At 40.8% G+C, this 23,037-nt stretch overlaps 1 protein-coding gene across 4 annotated transcripts in view; it reads right to left on the bottom strand.

The window, feature by feature from the left end:
- Nucleotides 1-23,037, bottom strand: part of kif21b (kinesin family member 21B) — an 89,725-nt gene that overhangs the window by 40,513 nt on the left and 26,175 nt on the right. For all 4 annotated transcript variants that reach the window (XM_024262067.2, XM_024262068.2, XM_024262071.2 and 1 more), the window contains exons 2-21: nucleotides 15,763-15,985; nucleotides 15,473-15,655; nucleotides 13,749-13,898; nucleotides 12,838-12,972; nucleotides 12,268-12,456; nucleotides 12,087-12,202; nucleotides 11,782-11,977; nucleotides 8,565-8,754; nucleotides 8,427-8,490; nucleotides 8,125-8,355; nucleotides 7,024-7,147; nucleotides 6,820-6,952; nucleotides 6,566-6,754; nucleotides 6,291-6,490; nucleotides 5,247-5,354; nucleotides 3,508-3,824; nucleotides 3,254-3,434; nucleotides 1,779-1,982; nucleotides 1,569-1,670; nucleotides 1,121-1,286 (exon numbers count right to left, since the gene is read on the bottom strand). In XM_024262067.2, coding sequence (XP_024117835.1) covers nucleotides 1,121-1,286; nucleotides 1,569-1,670; nucleotides 1,779-1,982; nucleotides 3,254-3,434; nucleotides 3,508-3,824; nucleotides 5,247-5,354; nucleotides 6,291-6,490; nucleotides 6,566-6,754; nucleotides 6,820-6,952; nucleotides 7,024-7,147; nucleotides 8,125-8,355; nucleotides 8,427-8,490; nucleotides 8,565-8,754; nucleotides 11,782-11,977; nucleotides 12,087-12,202; nucleotides 12,268-12,456; nucleotides 12,838-12,972; nucleotides 13,749-13,898; nucleotides 15,473-15,655; nucleotides 15,763-15,985 — 3,401 coding nt within the window. The remainder of the gene's footprint in view (nucleotides 1-1,120; nucleotides 1,287-1,568; nucleotides 1,671-1,778; nucleotides 1,983-3,253; nucleotides 3,435-3,507; nucleotides 3,825-5,246; nucleotides 5,355-6,290; nucleotides 6,491-6,565; nucleotides 6,755-6,819; nucleotides 6,953-7,023; nucleotides 7,148-8,124; nucleotides 8,356-8,426; nucleotides 8,491-8,564; nucleotides 8,755-11,781; nucleotides 11,978-12,086; nucleotides 12,203-12,267; nucleotides 12,457-12,837; nucleotides 12,973-13,748; nucleotides 13,899-15,472; nucleotides 15,656-15,762; nucleotides 15,986-23,037) is intronic.

Genomic DNA, 23,037 nt, shown 5'->3' on the forward strand with positions numbered 1-23,037 from the left:
TAAATATGAGCTTTTTGAAGCTGGAAAGTCAATACTGATGATATTAGGAGAAACAAATAAAGCCTCTTTAACTTTCTCGCTTCTCCCAGAACATTTAGTAATTGGATTTTTTAAGAAACTGATGAGTTTTTTCCACAAAGGATGTTCTATGTATGTTTTTCAAACAAATTACTTTTATCTAATATGCAGCTCAAACAGATTTTTTTCTGAATTGTTTGGTTAATTTAAATCATTTATTTAAAAAAAAATTCAGATTATACACTGCAAAACATAATCTTAAGTAAAAAGAACTTTAGTTAAAAAAATGTGTCTTATTTTATGTCTTGCAAGAAAAGTAATTATAAATAAAAGTTTCTCAAGAGTAAATTCATCTTAGTTTGAGAAAACATATTGTTTCCTAAAATATGAATTAATTTAAGGGCTGCACTGTGGTGCAGTGGTTAGCGCTCTTGCCTCACAGCGAGAAGGCCCCGGTTCGAATCCCGGCTGGGACCTTTCTGTGTGGAGTTTGCATGTTCTCCCCGTGCATGCGTGGGTTTTCACCGGGGACTCCGGCTTCCTCCCACCGTCCAAAAACATGCTTCATAGGTTCATTGGTGACTCTAACTTGCCCCTAGGTGTGAATGTGAGAGTGTATGTGTGTGAATGAGGCCCTGAGACAGACTGGCGACCTGTCCAGGGTGTACCCCGCCTTCGCCCTTCAGTAGCCGGGATAGGCTCCGGCACCCCGCGACCCCGAAAGGGACAAAGCGGTCAGAAAGATGGATGGATGAATTAATTTTCTGACCCCATTGGTGGATTTTTTTTTCTTATTTGAGATAAAAATGTGAAATTCAAGGAATTATATTTATTTTTAGGTGGCCTACTTTTACACTGCATAGTTTTTTAATTGTACCTTTTTACAGAAAACATTTTATTTGACCTAATTTACACCCAAAGTGAGGAAATTAAGGTTAGAAATCCTGCTTGTTTTCCAACATACCCCATTCTAAACAGCTGAACACACCTGATCCAGGTAAGCATATGTTGTCTGCATGAATCATACGTTTTTATGTAATGAATGTGTTTTTTAGTGACGTAAATGCTTACTTTAGTAAGATGAAAAAAAAAAAACACTCACCTTGTTGGACGTTGTGGATGAGAGCCTGGAGTTCAGGGATGTATTCAGCCTTTTCACGGAGAGCGTCCAGGATCATGTGATTGTGAGACGAGCCAATCACATCCGTCTGCCTCAGCTGACCCTCCAGCAGTCGGATCTGAGCCTCCTTCTGAGCCACTTGTAAACTCTGAACAAACAAAAATGCAGAAAAAACTGTCAGAACATATTTATTTTTAACTATAAGTAACAAGACAAATCACGCTTAAATAATAATAATAAACTTTTGATCATTATTGAGGAATACATCCTGCTGCAATACAATTGCACACCACTAGGTGGAGCTGGAGCCATACCGTTTCCACACTGTAATGCTTTGCAAAACTTGTTCAGAATCTTCATTCCTGCTGCTATAGATCCTTTTTTTAGGCTAAAACTTTTTTTTTCTTAAATCTTCTGCATGAGATCTCACTTTGTCAATGGAAGCCTTTAAGAAGTGGTCCAGAAGGTGGCGTGCTTCAGCCAGAGAGCAGGAGCTGATGACCACTGAAGTATCCACCGAGTCCAGCTCATCCTGCAGGACGGCAAAGTCAGGTGTTATTAGAGGCATCGTAACCCCGCCCCCAAAGGGTTAACATTAAAACACATGGGAGTCTTTCTGCGTGTGAGACCGTTTTCATACCTTGGTCTCTTCTATCTGCACAATCGTGGCCTGGCAGTCAGACAGGCTGTCGTTGATGTAGTCGATGTTGGCGTTCAGAACCTCCAGCTCCTCGCTGACTTCCAGGAGGAGGCGGTCCTCGGCCTCTGGCCCCTCCCCGTCTGCCATCAGCACTTCCCTTTTGTGTGAGAGAGCTTCCTGCTGGACTGTCAGCTCCTCTCGCTTCTGACTCAGACACAGAAACAGGCACTGCTTACATGCAAGAGGGCTAGAAAGATCTGCAAAGGTGAACCGTAGGAGCACTTTCTACACGTGGAGCTTTGTACTCAAGGAGTTCAGACGAATAACTTTTTGGTTTACTTTTATTTCTAAATTTAAAGACCCACCACAATCTAAAATGTGTTTTTAAGATGTTCTTTTTTTATTTTCATGGATTTTTAGCAATCTTGGTATCAAAACGCTCAGCTTGTTCAGGACATTACTGCTTGTTTTTTTGGTATTCAGAAACTTTATAGTTTTTAAAATATTGATCAAAATATAAATTTAAATAATTTTGTCATTTTTAAAAAACAACTGAAACTGTGGCTTTCGGAGTTTCAAATTACAAATGACCAGAAATAAGAAAATTTTATTACAGGCACTGATTTTACGATTATATATTTGTTCAAATTGTTTTCTGTACTTGTACTATTTTGTAAACGTTTTATAATTTTATGTGCACTGTTTATCTTTTAAACTGTGAATCTGCCTGCTGCTATAATCTGGCAAATTTACATTTGTTTTAATGTTCATTATTATGCATTGTCCCTTTCTCAGTAAATGTAATCATTTGATCAACATAATTGTGGTTGACATTATTAAATTTTGACAAAAAAAATGTGAAACTGAGTCATTTCACACGGCACAATTTTTTCGGCTTAAATATAAAAATGTAAGACTTTTTAAAGCAATTTTAACCCATAAAAACCCACGAGTGACATCAGTGTAACAGAAAAAATATCTGAAATGTTTTCTGTGGTGAACTTGGTTTGTGGCATTTCCCACATGATATTTTATGAAAACGGGTCTGGGTCTTTATGGGTTAAAGGATTATTTCCAAATTCATTAATTCAATTCTTTTAAGATTTTTTAAGAAACCTGAGAGTGCAAAAAAAGGGATGATGGGATATCAGCAGAGGCTTACTCTGCACAACAACTCAGAGGTGAATTAATAATGAACTTTCTGCAGCAAAGCAGAAAGTTTTTTTAAAAAATTGCACGATTTTTGGCTAAAAGCTACATAATCATGATTAAAAGACCGATGGAGACAATTATGGGACAGATAAAATATATAGTTGGAGTGAGAATTTTAAGAAATAGTAAGTCTAAAAATGTAAATTCAGGAACTCTTATTCACAATAATTGCTTTTTTGCAACAAAAACATTAAGATCATCAAAAAGAAAAAACATTAGCCAGCATCCTTGGTGTGCACTCACCACATGTTTGTCAGTCTTACCTTGATGAGGCGATCCATGTCCGCTTCAACATTAGAGATGGTCATTCTCTGCATGACGATGTCCATGATTCGGCGCTCCAGGGTTTGCCACTTCTGACGAGCAGACTTGGAGAAACTGGGTCTGCTTGCAGCCGCGGTGCTGCCCAGTCCTGCTGGCTTAAGCTGCAGCTTCTTTCTGCTCCTGAGAGGAGAGAACGCGTTTGAGCCGTGTGCACATGTGCGGTGAAAAGCTGTTGGTAGAAAGGCCTTCCTACCCGTTGACTCGTGTCCCGTCCATGCTGCCTTCACTCTCTCCCAGATATCCGTAGGCGTTGTTCTTGTTGTTCCACTGCCGCACCAAACCGCTGACGGTCCTCCCGCTCTCGGGCTCCGAGCTGCTGGCTGTGGTACTGGCTGACAGGTCGGCTCCGGAGTCTGTGACTGAGGGACTCGGGTTCCAGCGGGCCACGCGGCCCGCCACGCGGTCCGACATGGGTTTGGTCAAGCGGCGCAGGGCGGTCACCTCCTGAGTTTTCCTCCGCAGCACCAACTCCTGCTGCCGCTTCTGGGACTCCAGCGCTCGGATCTGGTACTGAAACGGAAGACGATAAGATTTTATATTTTAATTCACACTAAGAAATCAATAACAACAATATTCTTTTGTTTCACTTTTAATCTTAATTTATGGAAATGACTTTTGTTTGTTACTGAAACCGGAAAAGGTAGGTATTATGGGATATCATGATTGGATGATGATGTTTATCCTTCATTTATTTGGTATTAAGTGATGCTGGATATGCTTCATATTGTATACTGCTAGTATAAAACTTTTATTAGTACTTGAACATTGAAGGACCCTTTTAAAAACGCATCTAATCAGCGATGTCCCACAGTATCTCCCTTTTGTTTTTAAACCTTTTATTTTGATTTCTGGAAATTACTTTTGTTTTCCAAAAAGTTTCCTTTTCATTTTATGTTTTTGGAATCTGGAGTTTTGTTTTGATTTATAAAATGTAATTTTGTTTATGTTATTATTTGTTTTGCGTTATGTTTTTGTTTTTGCGTTGCATGATGTGTTGGTGTAATTTTGAGCTTTAGGGCCACCGTACATTTTCATGCATTTATTTTCTCATTTTACATGATTTTTTTTTCTATAGGTCACGAGGAGACTCATCCGATTTGTGTGTGCGTAATTCTTGATTTGTAACTCATACAACTAAGTTTGTGGTGATTTTAATGTACTTGTAATTGTGTATTTACATGTATGAAAATTACAAAATACAAAGCAGCTGATAAGAACACTCTAATGACCCAGCAGTCTAGAAGCATTTAAACGCATCACTTACACACATGACTTGGAGAGTCTCATTAGATTTGTGGGTAAATGCAGTTTTGTGTGTGTATCAGGCAATCCGTGCAAACTTATTAAAGATTTGTATGTGTAGTTTAAAGTTGTGCGTGTGTAATTTATATTTTGTAATTTTTGTACATGTGATCTGCAAATGCACACAGCTGCACACAAAATGCATCAAATGAGTTACAACTCGAGAATTACACACACAAATCGCATGTGACTATTTCATCTGCATAAGTTTCTGATTTAAGACACGATTGTCTGAAGGACGACCGTTTTTTAATAGAAAACAAATAAACCTGGAGGTGATAGTGAGAGACAATGTGCCATCATTCATGAGGCATCAGTCTGAACTCCTGAATCAGGTTTTCAGCGTGTCACAGGCAGACAGATGGAGGTCCGTCTGTGAGCTTACGTAACATGGAAGCACTCTGCTGACTGACTCACAGACACAACGACTTTTCAAATTCACTGCAGCTTTCAGCCACAACAGCTGGAGGCTTGTGGGAATGCAAATATTTCTCACACAGAATTTCCAAATAACTTCTTAATCATTATGAAAATGCAAACCGTAGAACAAGTGTGATCTCTATGGTTGTGTAACAGCCTGTAATCCTCAGGTTTTACACTAATTTAAGTGACGAAGCGATGGAGGTTTACCTCTTGCCGTCGCTGCTCCTTCTTGAGCTGTGCAATCTCCCGGTTTCTCTTGGCCTCCACCATCCTCCTCCTCTGCTGCTCCTCCTTCATCTGCTTCATCAGCACCACCTGCAAACAGTTCACCAGGTTAACCTTCATCCCTAACTAGGGCTGCCACAAATGATTATTATAATAGTCAACTAATCACCGATTATTTTTTCAGATTAGTTGAATAATTGGGTCATGTGCAAACTAGATGTAAAGCACACATCTTAACAATCATTAGCATTAAACCAACTAAATACGAGATATAAAGTATTACCTGCGATAATGCTAGTGTGAATGCTGTAAGCTAAATGTGGCAGCTGAAAATGCTAGTGCTGATAACTGAAATCGCTAAAGCTAATAGTTGAAAACGTTGAAGCTGATAGCCAGCTAGAATACTTTTTAGATGTGAAATTAGCCTAAAAACTGAAAAAAAGCCTAAGTTAGCTAAAACAACTAGTATGCGGGTGAAAAAACAGATAAACTCCAAATTAGCCTAAAAATTGAAATAATCCTAAATTAGCCAAAATAGCTAGCATGTAGCTGTAATGTTAGTTAAACTCCAAATTAGCCTAAAGAAAGGGAAAATAGGAAAATAGCCTAAATTAGCCAAAATAGCTAGCATGTAGCTGAAGTGTTAGTTAAACTCCAAATTAGCCTAAAAAAAGGAAAAAAAACTTAATTAGCCAAAATAGCTAGCATGTAGCTGAAATATTAGTTAAACTCCAAATTAGCCTAAAAAAAGGAAAAAAAACTTAATTAGCCAAAATAGCTAGCATGTAGCTGAAATATTAAACTCCAAAATAGCCTAAAAACCTTAATAAATGCCAAAATAGTCCAAAAAGCTAGCCGAATGCCATTATAATTTTCAACTTCACTACACTCCGACTCCATATAATATAAAGTAACGACTAATAGACTATTAAATTAGTCGTCGACTATTTTAATAGTCTATTAGTGGACTAATCATGGCGGCCCTATCCCTAACCCGTCAGGGTGTTGTTGTGAACTCAGTCTGACCTTGGCTTTCTTCATCTCGTTGACTTCACACTGGAGTTTCTTCAGCTCGAGCTCGTACCTCCCCTGGTTTTTCAGGAGACGCGCGTGCTCCTTCTGAGCAGCCTGCAGCTTCAGCAGGTCGCGGTTCATTTCCTTCAGTCGCTTCTCGTACTCTTGCTTGATCTTGTTGGCCTTTTCCTCCGTGTAGTTTTCCATGGACACTGCGCAGGCATGGAGTGATGGGTGAGGAGGAGCTGCCGGGACAGTTCAGGCCACGCCGTGAAGTTCTTACTCACTGAGGTTCTGCAGCACGCGGTCCCTCTCCATCTGCGTGTCTCTGATCTTGTTTTGCAGCAGGATGAGCTTCTCCTCGTACTGCAGCTTCAGCATCAGCAGCCGCCGCTGGCTGTTCTCCAGCTCGTCGATCAGCTTCTGCTTGATCTCGATCTCGCAGGTCAGGTCTGCCAGGTCTGCCTGGAAGTTCGCTGCACATCAGAGAATGTCAGTTCCCGCTGCGCCCGAGTCCTTTCTCGTGGCGTGAGAGACGTACCTTTCTCATCCGAGTCGGAATCAGAATCCACCAGACTCTCGTCGCTGTCGAAATCATCCTCTTCCTCTCGGCCCTCCTCTTCGTCCTCATCTTCTTCACATCCGCTCTCCTCCTGCAGCGGAGACATGACGTCCTGCACACACAGACAAACGTTCCAAACAATCCTCTTTATTTTGTTTATTAAACTATTAAACGCCGACGTACCTCTGTGTAATTATCATCTGAGTCGATCTCGCCGTTCTGTCCGTTCTCGCCGCTCTGCCGGCTCTCTCCGTTCTCCTGAGTGTGCAGCTTCACTCGCTTCTTCAGGCCTTTCTCCAACTCTGGACTGCAGACGGAGAAAAACATTTGCATTCCCTTTAACACCTGAGCCGGTGACGCTTAAACACAAAATCGTCACTTTAACTTTTCAACCGTTAACACGATCAACGTCATTCCAATAGATTCTGAAGGAGCCGCTTTTCTCCTTCAGAATCTATTGGAATGACGTTGATCGTGCTAACAATTAAAAAATTACAGTAAATCAAAGAACATACACATTAAAACTCAGGCGTTAAAGGGTTAAAGAAAAAGAAATGCTTCATTTTAAAAACAATGAAAGCAAACTATGTATCACAACTAAAACATTTTGACACCTAAAAAGATGAGAAAGGCCCATAAAAAATCTTAGGAGGGGAAAAGTTGAAAGTCCACGTTGCCTAGCAACAGCCCCAAAACTCTAGAGGAGATCTGCATGGAGGAATGGACCAAAATACCAGATTGTGAAAACTTACAGAAAACCTTTGACTGCTGTCATTGACCAGCAAAAGGTATATAACAAAGTATTGAGATGGACTTTTGTTATTGACCAAATACTTATTTACCACCAAATAAATTCTTTAAAAATGTGATTTTCTGGATTATTTTTGTCTCATCGTTGAGGTATAGCTATGATAAAAACTACAGGTCTCTCTCATCTTTTTAAGTAGGAGAACATGCATGATTTTGTGGCCCCACTGTAAGTTTAATTTCCCATATTTTCCCTCCATTCCGGTCCTTTTACAATCCCGTCTCTGATCTGCCTTCAAAGTTTACTTTTTGCCTTTTTGTATCTTCTGCTGTGACCCTAACGTCACCTGACTGAGATCTATTTGTGTTAAAACCAGTTTCACAACTGAACTGTGGCAGCATCACAGCTCTCCTGAGACCAGAGCCATTAGTGATCGTACTGCAGCTCTTCCAGAAGACAGAAATGTCCCACATTTCACTGACGTCTTCATGAAGTGAAAAGTCGCATCTTTATCCCTCTAAAGTCTCTCTCCTCACCTCATCCTCCTCTGCCTCCTCTCCTTTTTCTTCAGCCTCTCGATGTCCAGCTTGGCGCGGCGCAGCACGTCCGTCATCTCCGCCTCCATGGACATGGGAACAGGTGAGGAGCCGGGGGGGTGGCCGGGGGCGGGGCTTAGGGAGGAGTCTGGAAACAGGGATCTGGAGGAGAGGCGGGTCATCTGCCGTCTTAGCGACTCGTTCATGGCCTCACTCTCCAGAAGTTTGGTCCTAAAAAAAAAAAGGCAAGAATTCAGAAAATCGTCCTTTTAGTTCTTACGAGTTAAACTTGAGGCTCGTACCGGAGTTCTTCAACTTCTCGGATGTAGTTCTGTATCAGAGTCCCGATCTCCTCGTTGCCTTGACCTACAAGTCAAAGTAGTTGGAAAATGACTATATGGAACTGAAAAATAGCAGAAAGTTTAAGCGGTCTCACTTACTTGACTTGGCGAGCAGAGAGCTGACCTCATTGGCCAGGAGGTGGGTCACCCGGCTGTTGAGGTTATCGATGGTCTCCTGCATGGCCTTCACTCGGAGGCGCAGCGTGTCATTGTCCCTCTGCAGCATGGCGTTCTCCTGGTACAGGTCGCTGTAGCCTTCAGAGCCATCCTCGCACGCCACGCGCTTCCCCTGCAAGGCAACAAAATCCTCCTCAATCCCACCTGAGGAACAGCAGCACTCTCTGAGACAATGAGCTGCTCTGACTGAAGCAGCCATTGTTGAATCCTGAATGCTTAACATTCAGAAAAACCTTCTTCCAGCCTCAAACAGAGAGGCACTATCTAGGTCATGGGTGCTCAAAGTGGGGCCCGCGGCCAAATTAAGGTTATCTTTCGGCACGGAAAGTTTCTTTTTAGGTTTTTTGGGCTGTTTCAGAGTTTCGCTAATATTTCAGCTAAATGCTAGCTGTTTTTGATCATGTAGACATTTTAAATAGTTTTTAAGGCAGTTTTGGAGTTAGGCAAATATTTACACACTAGCTGTTTTGGCTAATTTAGGCTTTTTTCAGTTTTTTAGGATATTTTGAGGTTTAACTATTTTTTTCAGCTACATGCTAGCTGTTTTGGCTAATTTAGGTTTTTTTGTTTGTTTTTTAGGCTAATTTGGTATTTAGCTAATATTTCAGCTGGTTATCAGTTTCAGTGATTTCAGCTAACAGCTTCAGCATTTTCAGCTATCAACTTGAGCACTTTCAGCCTTTTTTTAGCAATCAATATTTAGCATCTTCAGCTATCAGCATTAGCAGCTTCAGAGACCAAATTCAGCTTACAGCATTCACACTAGCATTATCACAGGTAATGCTATATATCTAGTTCATAATCATGTTAAAAGTTACAGTTTTAAATTTTAGAAATGTAGTTTTAGAGTGTTCAGTAAATGTTTATCCTGTTTGGCTCGTGACCTAAGTTGTTTTTTGCGATTACATTTGACATCCCTGATCTATGATGCTCCAAAACTCTTTCACTTTAATATACTTTTGATCTCCGGGTGGCGCTGTTAGTACTTTCTTTACCTGCAGCTATAGGGGAAACAACCCCCAGGTGAGTCAGCCCTGGCCTTTTTTGGTGGAATTCCCAAGAGCCTTCACGGTCACTTCCGATGCTTTCAGCGGCCTTTTTCAGCTAGCCAAGATGGAGAGAAAATATCCAACGGATCAAGTCAACAGACCAGCTACACGTCTTTTATTTGGATCCCAGTTTGCTGTTTGCATTTGGCCCGCGGACCGGGATCCCATTTAGATTCAAACTTTGGCCACCCCTGATCTAGTTCCTCCTCTCCTCATTCACACAGCAGCTCCGGCTCCTGTTATAGTTCAGATGTGGCCCTCATCCCACCAAAGAACACTGCAGAGCTCAGACTGTCCCTTTAGCAGCTCAGAGGTCATCAATCATGAAAAATAGAGCATCTTAGTTAACCTCACTTTCATTTTTTCATGTCAAACTCCACTTAGTAGTTGTAATGTAGTGATATTAGTTTCTGCAGATGGATCAGCCTCTACAACACCATCATTTTTTAATCCCATTAATCTTTTTTTTCTTCCTCTTAAGGCTACGGGATATGATCTAATGGAATCTTACATTTTTTCACTCATTTACAATTTTAGTCTTTTTTTTTCAACCTCCTCTTACTTTCTTAAATAAAAATGACAAATGATGGAACATATTTCACAAAAAAACGTGTTTATTTTAACATCTCTTCTGGGAGTTGACCTCAAAGTAAATACAAGCTGTGTGAGCTTGAACGTCTGGTAGAGAGAAACACTTCTCTCACCAGACGGGATGAGACGGTTTTTTACGCATGAATCAATATGCAATTCAGAATTGCAACATTAAAATGTATGTTTCAATTTAGAATTAAAAAAAAGAAACACAGGGGGCAAAACACATCTTAGGTCACGGTCTAAAGAAGATAAACATTTATGGAACATTCTAAAACTACATTTTTAAAACTTTAAAACCGTGACCTTTCAACATAGTTATGAACTAAATATATAGCATTACTTGTGATAATGCTAGTGTGAATGCTGTTAGCTGAATTTGGCGGGTGAATATCCTAGTGATGATAGCTGAACATGCTGAAATCACTTAAGCTAATAGCTGAAAACGCTGAAGCTGATAGCCAGCTAAAACTTAACATAAATGCTGATTAGCCTAAAAAACTAAAAACATTGGTTAGCCAAAACAGCTAGCATGTAGCTAAAAAAATAGCTAGACTTCAAAATAGCCAAAAAAGGGGAAAAAAAGCCAAAATTAGCCAAAACAGCTAGCATGTAGCTGAAATATTAATTAAACGCCAAAATAGCCTAAAAATCTTAGAGAATGCCAAAATAGTCCAAAAAGCTAGCAGAATGACAATTTTTTTAATAAAAAAATTACTTTTTAACATAAATATGAATAAAAAGGCTGGAATATCATTTCAGAATAAATTAATTTAAACATTAAATTAATTTCAATATTTTTTCTCAATAAAACTATATTTGATAAAAATTATACAAGTTAAAAATAAGCACAAGATAACATCGGGCTATTAATCTGGAGGACGGATATAATTACCCGGAGGGCCGAATGTGGCCCCCGGGCCTTGAATTTGACACATGTGCTCTAAACTCATTTTGTCCATTTCGTGGTCGCGGGTTTGGTGGAGGTTAACCCGGCTACTTCTGGCTGGAGGCAGGATACACCCTAGACGGGTCGCCAGTCTGTCGCAATCACATTCACCCCCAGGGAATATTATTACCAGGCATCTCAAACTGGCGGGCCATTTGGGGCCCCCGCCTTAATATGAACGCCCAATGTCTACTAAGCAATATCTTCTGCATGTCCACACTTCTTTGATGATAGCTTTGTATTTGCTTTGTGATGTTTCAGCTTCGTTTATGCTCAAAACTTTGCATTTTCTATTGTCGTTGGATCTGGTCGTCAGAAAAGTGCTTAGCAACAGTTGCTAGCATCATTAGCTCCTGTCGTTTCACAGAAGATACTTAGTAGTACATAGACATGAAAAAATGTTCAGTAGACTTATAGACATAGACGGTGGACGCTAAGACATATTTTTGGGACAAATGGAACCCCGTACAGCCCAGCCTCAACCAGACTCCTCCAAGGTAAAAGGAGTTTGAGAACCCTTGACTGCGCACAAACGTGTCTCATCACTCACCGCCTTGTACTCCATCAGCTCCATCTGCAGTCGGGCTATCTCCGCTCTCAGCGCGCTGATCTGCTGGCTGGTCTTGTCTTGGTTCACCACCACCTTGTTCTTGATGTTTCGGGCGCGGTTGGCGTACTTTAGCGTGTTTAGTGTCTCCATGAAGTCCCGGTCTGACGGGCTGACGCAGGCGATCATCACTGTGTGGCTACAAAAGAGGCAAAAGACTAACACTACTAATTCTCCCAGCACAATCATATCCAACACTATTGAAGGACTGTATCTTGCAGGTGTGAGACGGTGGTTCTCTGTGATACCTGTTTCCTCCCAGGGAGTCTTGTAACAGTCGGGTGAGTTTGGAGTCTCTGTACGGGACGTGCCCTCCTTTCTTAGACTGATCCCCCAAAGCGCTGATCACATTTCCCAGTGCAAGCTATCAAAAAACAACGTGCATGAACTGAGCATGTGCAAAAACCACGACCACACAGCTGGACTCACCAGTCCACAGTTGATGGAGATTCCCTCCCGGGCCCTCTCCCCCGTGGCCCCTGTGCGCTTCAGCCTCTCTGAACCAGCCAGATCCACAAAGTGAAACTTGGCCATCAGGGTCTCGTACTCCGGCTGGGCGATGGGGTTCGAGTCCAGGCTGTTTACCCCGTCCAGCTCCGTGGCCTCTCCTCCTCCATTCTGGTAGAGCAAACGCATTACGGCTGAGTTACAGAAGCAGCACTGGAGATCAGGGGGGATCAGGGAGGATCAGGGAGGATTCGGTCCTGGTTTGATTCACAGTTTTAATGTCACGATTTCAATTTTTTTTCTCAATACAATAAATTAAAGATATTTTAAGGCCAAGTATGTTTTCTTTTTGCCCCTTACATCAAACTGTGGTGACTTTAAAACTGTGAATCGTATCGTGGCTTGACTGAATCGTTACATCCCTAGTGCGTGCTCAAGATGTTCCTCTTCGTTACCCAAATATGTGAGCGAAAGAAAAACACATTTGGGATTAAACTTGTCAAGAGAAACCCCTCTTAATGTCTTAATCATTCCAGCTGAAGATGATCTCACCGTTTGCAGCTGCTGACAGACTCTCATTTGACAGAGGTGGATGGTGAAGATGGCGTGGGAGCGCGAGCTCTGGGCATTCATCTGCGTGCTGGCGGTGGTGCGGGACAGAGCGCCAAACTTCAGGCACTGCAGCAGCTGCAGACACGCAGGAATGAGGGGCTTTTTATTCAAAATGAAGAGGGAAGGACCACAAAAGATGATGATAACTCCACACTTTCCTTTCTTCATGACCTTCATCTGGTTGACCTTTCTAGACTAAACCAATGGATTTCTGACATCTTTCTCAAGACGAGTTTCAGAAGATTTTCTTTGTGATCTGGAAATGCGTCCTTCCTTTCTTTCTCTGTTTTTGTCAATTTATTTTTTATCTTTTGGTAAAATATGTTTTCTTTGAAAAACTGCTCTCATTTATTTGTTTTTTTTTTCTTTAACCAATCCTTACTTCTGACCTTTGTTTCGCACGCCGTCGATGTGAATCTTTTCCTCACAAACGGCTGTAAAATCCAAACTTCTCACCGACGCTTCGGTTCACACACCTGATGTCAAACACTGAAACAGCTTTCCTGACCTTTTCTGTTTCTCTCGTCTTCACACCAGACGGGTCGTGGCAGCTGGTACGTCTGCGAATCGCAGTTCATTACTTTTACTGGGGACTTGTGCTTCGTTTCACCCTGTCAGCGCTCTTCCTGTCTTGATGGCTGAAACCATCTGTGTTCAGAAACCGTCTCGGCTTTGATCAGTGTCGATGAGGTGGAGAGTTAGAGTGCCGTAAAAGTTGCAGTTTTTCCCGTTTTGGCCACATTACGCTGCTATTATATGCTACTATAATAAGAAGGAAACAATAAAAAAGAAACAATAGACAGCTCTGGGTCGGCTGTTGAATCAGACCACACACATGCACAACAGCCCACCTCCTCCTCCGAGTGAACCAGTCTGGACGTGACTCCTGTGGTGTAGATGCTGCCGCTGGCGTCCTCGTGGATCCGAATGTTGGACTTCCTGTTGCGACTCTCTGGATCTCTGGCTCCATCGAATAAATCCAGGATCTCCTCATTGTACAACTAGAACAAAAAAACATCCAGGAAGCTTCATTATGCAGATGATGTAATCAGACTGAAACACAGCTGGGAATTCATAAAAACATTCTCTACAGTTTTTGCTTGAAGTCCCCCTATGACAATTTTTTATTTGGAAAAAAACGTTCCCAATAGTGTTTTAATTATGTTTATGACGTTTTTAACCAAAATCCCACAACCTAAATGTCTTAAAAAGCAATTTTTCTTGTAAAAATCTCCTCTGAGGGGGCGTGGCTTATGGAGCTGATCCCCCTGTCTGATTATGATAGCTCTGTGTCTTACTAGCGTAAATCTTCACCGCTGCTACATAAAAATGTCAAGCAATGTCGTTAATGTCCAGCCGTATGGTTCTGATCTGGATGTCAGCTGGGATGAGGAAGTGAAGATCTTCATGGACAGAACTTCCTCCCAAATCCTGATTCTTTCTCCTTCCAGTTCACCAAAGACTCTTTTAGCTAATTCTCCAATGTTTATTGACTGTGATCAATACATTCAATCATTGGTTTCTCAGAGTTCTTGATAAAATAATCAAAGCTAACATCAAAATGCTCTTTCATTGATTTACAATCCTTTCCAACTGCGGTCAAATGAGCCGCCGTTCACATTTCCGTGGTCACATCAAGAAGCTCCGTGGAGTCTGGTGGAGATTTTCCAGCGTTCTCAGTCCTGCTACCGTAAGTATTGGATGAAACTCACACCAAAAATCCAGTGATGCTGATTTGACCACAGAAATGTGAACGGCGGCTCATTTGACTGCAGTCAATGTGAAGATACCATCTTCTCTTCTCCAGAACCTGAACTAGACACTAGGAACAGATGAGGGTTTAGTGCATGTGCAGCAGAGCTGTTGATGGAAAGAAGATCATTCATTCAAACAGAGTCTGTCCAAGACAGTTTGATTGATTTAAGAGGAGAAATACTCAGAAATGTAAAAACAAAATTATTTCTTATTACATTTGTTCTCTGCCGCAAATACATATTAAAAACTCAAAAAACAGGATTTTCATCAGAGGGGGACTTTAAATGTGATCACGGTGGTTAGAAAAATGACCAGTAAGGTCACAGAGGTCAGCATTTCCTGCCAACACAAACATCTGTTAAGCATCAACAAAGATAACCTTTTGACCTCAAACTTAAAATGAGCAACAAACAGCAAAAAAATCAAAATAAAAGTTGGTTTTATAGGAAACGCCCACTATTACATGATAATTGAACTGATTTTATTACACATGCAGCGTTTTCCAGAAGTCCCAAAGGAAATAACATTTATCAACGCGCTCTTTTCCATCTTCGGCCTCAGAGTGATGAGGAATAATGTCAGAGGTAATGGCAAACATTAATCAGGCCCAACAAAGCCCAAGCAGACCCCACCCCCCCAGACCCGGCCCATCTGTCTTCAGGCTGCCACTTCCCGCTCATCCCTTCGCCTCTCCTGTTCAGTCCCATCTGGTTTGAGTTAATGTGGACTGACATCCAGCACTCACAGACGTGAACTCTGCTGAGCCAAAAACGTTAACGGGACGTCACGTAAAACTAGATACGACGGCGTTTCCTCCCACCTCCAGAAACTGGGCGCTGACTTTAAACTCGGGGGCCTGGACGCCGGCCTGCTGCGCTCGCAGCCTCCTGCTCTGGATCCCTTCAAAGAGCTGGTGGACGGCCCGGGGGATGATGCCCTGTTCCTGCAGGCTCAGGTTTACGTCGAAACCCGTTCCCATGGTGTAGGTCTTACCAGAACCGGTCTACAAACACACAGTTTTACGTAAAAATTCTTAGAGTTGTCTGCTTTGATGTCATATTTTTGTTTTTCATATCTTTATCATCCTAAAAACAGAATTCAGGTTCATACCTGACCGTAGGCAAACACCGTGGCGTTGTAGCCCTCAAAGCAGCCCTCGATCAGCTTGTACACGCAAGCCTGGTAGATGAGTTGCTGCTCCGAGTCCAGATCGAACACAAAGTCGTAGGTGAAGGCCTTGTCCTTCCCCAGGAGGACCTGCGGCTCCCCAGGAGTGACCAGAGTGCACACATGACAGCCCTCTATCTTCTCGTTGGCCATTTGAGGACGAATCCTGAGCAGAAGACGACAAAAGAGAAAGACTGAAGACAGAGAACTACAACATGACAACATCTTAACACATAAAATTTAACCTGAAAATAATTTGACTGAAAACATTTGGCAAGCTGTGTTTATTTATCTAATAAAAGTTTGTGAGATCAGTGCATGTTCACATTTTAAAATATACTACTAAATCCAATTAGTTTCAAAGAATAAGAAGATCATTTTTTAAATAAAAATTTGCAGCAGCTTATATTTTACACTTATTAAAAGCTTCAAATCAAAGTACGTCTTTATTTAAAGTCACCAAACATCATAACGTCTGTTTGCAGATCCAGAAAAATGAAGAGGTGGAAACCAAAACAAATCCTGCGTGAATTTGTTCCAACTAAGTTTCAAACCAGCAACCTTGTTACTGTGATGCACCAGTGCTTCCACCACTCCACTCTGCTCAAAAGACCTGGTTCCAATATCTCTTAAAACCCCCCAAATTTTAACAAAACCTAAAGTTCAAATTTCCCACAAAATGGCCACCATGCCATAGATCATGTGGCCATCCCATAATAATTTTGAAACTTCCATTGGATAGCCATACGGTGGCTGCAGACTTAAGTTGGTAGTATGTGTGTGAAACTTTTCCAATATTGCGGGAAAATACGAAAATTTGCCAAATCCCAATTTTCCAACAAAATGGCTGCCAAGCCGTAGATCATGTGGCCATCCCATAATAATTTTGAAACTTCCTTTGGATTGCCATACCATGTCTGCTTCTGTACTTGGAAAATGATTTTTTTATTCAATCCAATAAGAGGTTTTGGCCCCATCCATTTTTTTTTTTTCAGCTTTGAAGATTAATTTTCACCAGGCACAATGTGTAGCAAATTTCGCTAAGTTTTTGAACACGTGGGAGGGGTCACATTTTTGCTCAAAAACACAGGAAAACAAAACAACGAAACTTTAGTCAAATAATATCCAAATCAAAGCCTTAACATGAGTAAGAAAGTATGTTCTGTGGTCCAATGACAGCGTGACAAAAGTCACAGTAAAGCTGCTGTTAATCCATCTGAGCAGGACTGCAGGTTCTGCTGAGGCCTCCTAAGTTCACTCAAGTTAATTACTTCACCGGACATCGCAGTTAGAGAGAAATCCTTGATAAAAACAAGACATGTCGCCTCTGGAGCATCTCTGAACACACAGCACCGTTTCTAATTTTACTATCTTTAGATCCTCGTGGGCCGTGGAGATGATGAATTCAGATGTAGCTGTTAAAGATGAGCCACTATACTGCAGGTTGTGCTGCAGCGCTGATTCATTCAGAGAAAAATTTCACAGGAAGACGTTTGTGAATAGAAAAAAAAGTCAAAGTAGAAGGTCTTTCAGAGGAACGGTGTGGACATAGTAGCTAATCACTTTAAGCTGCGGGAAAAAAGCCATGAGGCAGCATTTATCGAATCCACCTCTCCACATGCTAACCCCCCCAGTTCAGTCCTTAGGGGATGCAAATCAACTCCCCCCACACAGTGCGACCACACCAGTAATTCCCTATAGGATGCTGCAAACAAAGACACACTGATAATCACGGTAGAAAGCCAGAAAAATGCCACAACCGCACTTCTGCGGCAGGAGAGGAGACACAACGTAAAGACACAGAAACTCTGCAAACAAGCCTCTGTTCTATCTTCCTCTCACATATGGTTTCTCTCAAGCGTGCATTAGGAACCACACCCACCACTAACACACACACTTAAACCCTTCGCTGCACGTCTTCGCGATGCAACACAAACACACATTTTCCTGCTCTCCTTCAGGTCTTCAGGCATTGCTGTGTAAGTCTTCCAGGAAGGAATTAAACACATTTGAATCGCACCACTCAGCACGCTCACCCTTTCTTTTTACAAAGAGAGTGACTCTGAGAGCAGCTTGAATTTAGATGAGCTCCTTTTATAGCCGCAAGTGACCTTGGCAAGGAGGTTAATGTACCTAAAAGCACAGTTTAAGCCAATTATTAATGTGAAGTGGATATCCCAGCAAAGCAGCACATTGTCTAAGTGCAACCACACACAGTGGCTGCAGCAAGGACAACACACTCATAAGCTGCAGCTGTCCTTTAATTCATCCTATGTTTACCTCAAAGGTTCCTTATCATCAGTATAAGGTACAAATAAAGACGTCCTGTAGGAATAATCTACTATGATTTGTATGGCTGCCACGATCCGTCGATTAGTCATGAGTATGTTGACTATTAAAATAATCGACAACTAATTTAATAGTTAATTAGTCTGTTTTTTTCCTTTTTTATATCAAATCTATGGGACATCATCATCAAGTGGTAGTAACATCCGATTTTGAAGACACAATTTTCTCCATATTTCTCCGATTTGGAGGGATAAATGTAGGAGTAGGAAAGGAATTCAGATTCCGCCATGGTCTCCACTACCTAAGATGTTGTTGAGATGTTCTCTGTGCCTCTGTTTGGTGCAGTGTGATTCATGTGTTGTCCCTCTTCTGAGAGATTCCAGATTCCAGGTGGCTCATCTGTGCTCCAGTCATTAGCAGTGGACCTTGCCTCTGGCTTGATTCCCACCAGATGAAGCCCATCTGCTACACTATTCAAACATGTAGTTGTAGAGTTAGATACGTTATCAATCTTTAATAGTCCATGTACATCGCCTGTCTGTCCTGGGAGAGTATTCCTCTTTTATGTGGACATTCCTGACATTTTTTTGGCTTCACGGTGGCGCAGTTGTTAGCGCTCTTGCCTCAAAGCAAGAAGGCCAAGTCCCGCCTGGGGGGACCAGAAACAGAACCACCAACTGGGGACCTTTCTGTGTGGAGTTTGCATGTTTGCGTTTATGGGTTTTCTCTGGCCTCCTCCCACCGTCCAAAAACATGCTTCATAGGTCAATGGGTGACTCTAAATTGCCCCTAGGTGTGAATGGGTGTGATTGCGACAGACTGGTGACCTGTCCAGGGTGTATCCAGCCTTCGTCCACTAGTGGCCGGGTTAGGCTCCAGCACCCCCTTGACCCCAAAAGGCTAAGAAGATGAATGAATGAATGCATTCCTGAAATTTATTTTTTTCTTAATTTTTTTAGGAGCTCTTCCTTATCCAGAAGGAGGGTCTAAGCAGGGATGCCCAGTTTAGCTTAGTCTGTTTAGATTAGTTTAGCAATCAACTTTTGTTCATATTTTATGATGGATTTTATGTTTTTGGACAATCACAGGTGTGAACCGTGTTGTAATATTTGGTCATACAAATAAAATTGAAGTGAATTGACTTCAAGGAAGAACTAAAGTTACAAATCACACAAGCTTTAGGATTGGTGTGTACCTCTGAAGAAGCACCATAACCCAAACTGTACTAGCTTCCTGTAGCTTGCATGTCTTCAACAGAAGTCTCATCCACACAGATCTGAAGAACAAGAGTCATTGTCCAGTTTGGTTGATTGGTATTTTCTGGTTTCCACCACTAACTACTACTATTATTTTAGTGGACGGAATCCAGAAGCATATTTTGAATTTTTACACGACACATTCGCACAAGATCTGCTCGGTTCCACACTCAGGGTGTAGATTAGAAGTTACATAAAGAAGTAATGAAAAGGAAGGCCGTCACAGCCTTTAGCACTCTATAAAATAACCCACATCAGAAGCTAGGCTATGGTGGTGTGATTACAGAGAGAAGCAAACAACAAACAGATGTGCAAATGTCAAAGACGCCATGGTTGCCCTGTAAAGGGTTTCCAAAGAGAAGCTGCATCCTCTTCATAAAGAGAAATAAAACACCTGAGATCTTCCATCCAGGTGAAATTAGACCCAACGAGACGATACAAACACTCACCAAAAATGGGAAAAAATTGATTTTAAGAAACAATTTTTCACAATCTAATGCATAGTCTATATGATAAACATAGATGTTTTTTTTGAAAGTTTTTAGTACAAATGTGCACCTTAAATAACCCACTGTGTGCTTTCAATTGAAAAGGTTTAAAACGATAAATATTAAAACTTTATTTAACAGGGAAAGCCAATTAAGAAACAGGTCTCATATACTAAAAAAAACATACATTTACATCAGGGGTCCCCAATATAAGGCCCGCGGGTCGGATCAGCCCCACCTCCACATTTGGCCGGGCCCCCAGATACTATCAGAAATGCTGATCAAAGCCTGCAGAGAACGGGACTTTTTATTCCACCCTTCTGCAGTCTGAACTATGACGAGAGAGGATAGAATATTTATTGGTTAAATAGTGATACACTTTTTCTTTATTTTTTTATTATTATTTTTATTTATTTAAATTTTATATTATTTTTCTATCGTACGGTTTTCGGACATCCATAGCTCTTCAGCCCTTTCAGCTATTTAGCTCATTCAGATATTAAAATATTCAGCTCTTTTTATGGTAGCTGTTTTGACTTTTTTAGCAGTTACTAAGGATTTCTAGGCTATTTTAGGGTTTAGCTAAAATTTAAGCCCCAGGCAAGCTGTTTTGGGTAATCTAGGCTTTTATGTTCCAGTTTTTTTAGGCTAATTTGGAGTTAAGCTAATATTTTAGCTACATGTTAGCTGTTTTGCCTAATTTAGGATTTTTCTGTTTTTTAGCTAATTTAGCATTGAGATAATCTTTTAGTTTATACATTTTACCAGTTTATTAAGCAAATTTGGCATTTAGCTTATATTTCAGCTAGATGCTAGCTGTTTTGGCTAATTTAGGATATCTTTTTAGGCTAATTTGGAGTTGAACTAATATTTCAGCTACATGCTAGCTGTTATGGCAAAATTAGACATTTTACCTTTTTTTTGTTTGTTTGTTTTTTTGATAATTTGGCATCTAGCTAATATTTCAGCTTCATGTTCACCATTTTGGCAAATTCAGATTTTTTTGTTTTTATTTTTTTAGTTTAATTAGGCATTTTGCTAATATTTTTAGCAAGCTATCAGCTTTAGCATGTTCAGCTATTAGCTTCAGCCATTTCAGCTATCAACTTCAGCGTTTTCAGCTCTCAGTTTCAGCATCTTCAGCAATCAGCACTAGCATCTTCATCCAAATTCAGTTTACAGCATTCACACTAGCAATATCGCAGGTAATGTTATATATCTACTTTTGTAAATGTTTTTGTATTATTTTATTTTCTATGAAGATAACAGAAATGAAATACTTAAAATTTGGCTATGTGTGGCTTTCTAGAAAACCATAAATGTTAACGTTTAGGCAGTGATTGTTACACTTTTTCTGTTAGCCAAAAAACCGACCCCGGCCCCACATCAGAGAAGAAAACAGTTATATGACTCTCACAAGAAAAAGTTTAGGGACATTGAAATTGTTAAAGGATTGAAAAACTGTTCAGTTAGTTTCTTTTCAGTCAGAAAACTGTAATAAAGTGTCTCAAATCAGTGCAGGTTTTAAGGAGGAGCAATTCCATTCAGCTTTCTCCTTCTTAGAGCGTACCCTTAAATATGAGCGGCTTTAACGTGTGTGTCCAGACAGATCCTACACTTACAACCACAAATGACAATGAAATCCGGTCCCATGGGGAGCAGCAATGGCAGCTTTCAATAATCAATCCATTAACAGACACACACAGAGGCTCAGCTGGACGAGCGTTTAAGCCAGCTGCACCAACAAAAGCTGTAATCAATAGCATTGATTGGAAGAGTAAGCATCTCACAAATGCACACATGCATCTTCACGATTAGGCTACAGACATAAGGAAGCTCGCCCAAAACCAAAACTATCTTATAGCTGCCAGATGAAATGTTTGAACTAGGGAGGGATGAGGACAGAAAAAAAGTCCCTTCATGCAGCAAAAGGAGGAGGAGTCTCTTATCAGCTTCATGCACCGACTGAAATGCAAATTCCCCAGTGAGCAAATGAGGTCACGATGGACATTAAACATGAAGTTTGCATGTGATTTAACGCTGGAGAAAATGAAAGTTTTAATCAACGCTCAGTTTTGTCACGTCAAATATGAAAAAAGCTCATTATCTAAAAGCTCGGAGGGAATTAACCTGTTCCAAGAATGATCAAACACGAACGCTAACTAGGCCAAAGACACAAACACGTGATGACATTTGATCTGCAGACACCCAGCAGAGGAGTCTTCAGCTGATGGGGGGGGCTCTTCACAAATACACTGACTGTGTAACAAAGACGGGTGAAGCCTGAAGGCATGGAGCTGGAAAAGGCAGCAATGAATGAAAACAATGGTCTTATTTCTTATGAAATACGTTCTTTTGGTCTGCTTGATAAACTAGATCTCACAGAAAAAACAAAATGATATTTTCATATCGTAAAAAACTCCAAAAAAATGTGTTTGGACTTTGTAAAAGTTGATGTCAGTGCTCTTTTAACTACAATTATGCTATTTTTAGCCAAAATCAAAAAACTTATGTTGGCACGTAGTAAGCCTGCACTTATTTCCCATCATCCCTTTGTTTACACCTGCTAGCTTACAGTCCCTCACAACCCCAGCCGAGCATTAGCGGCGCGACAAAAATGGCGAGAAATATTAGAACTATCCAGCCGTACAGTTTATATCCAGATTCCAGCTCAGACGAGGAAAACAAAGACGTTCATGGATCTATTTCTCTACAAGTGGATTCATCAGAATGGAGTGGAGCAGGAGCTTGTGCCCCGCCCTTCGTATTGTCTTTGACACCAATACAATCCTTCTAAAACTGCATTTTTTCACGTTTCTAGGAGTAATTAGGGATGAATCACATATCAACTACATAACAACAAATATAGCAAAAACAAAAGCACTGTTGAATAAAATGTTCATTACATATAAAATCATTATACCTCATGTAGTTCATTGATAGTTCCATATCTGACATATTGTTTAGAAATTTGGGGAAATGTGAACAAGAAATCCATAAACTCCACTATTTATATTATAAAAACGAGCAATAGGAATAATCACAGGGAGTAATTATTGGGACCCATCAACAAGACTATTTATAAAGGTGGAAATATTCATATGGAAAGGCTTACTAGATCATTCCATCCTAAAACTCATCTTTAGAGCAAATCATGAAAGTCTGCCACTTAACATAGAAGAAAA

This window comes from Oryzias melastigma, linkage group LG5 (genome assembly GCF_002922805.2).
Source record: "Oryzias melastigma strain HK-1 linkage group LG5, ASM292280v2, whole genome shotgun sequence".
In the NCBI taxonomy this organism is placed as follows: domain Eukaryota; kingdom Metazoa; phylum Chordata; class Actinopteri; order Beloniformes; family Adrianichthyidae; genus Oryzias; species Oryzias melastigma.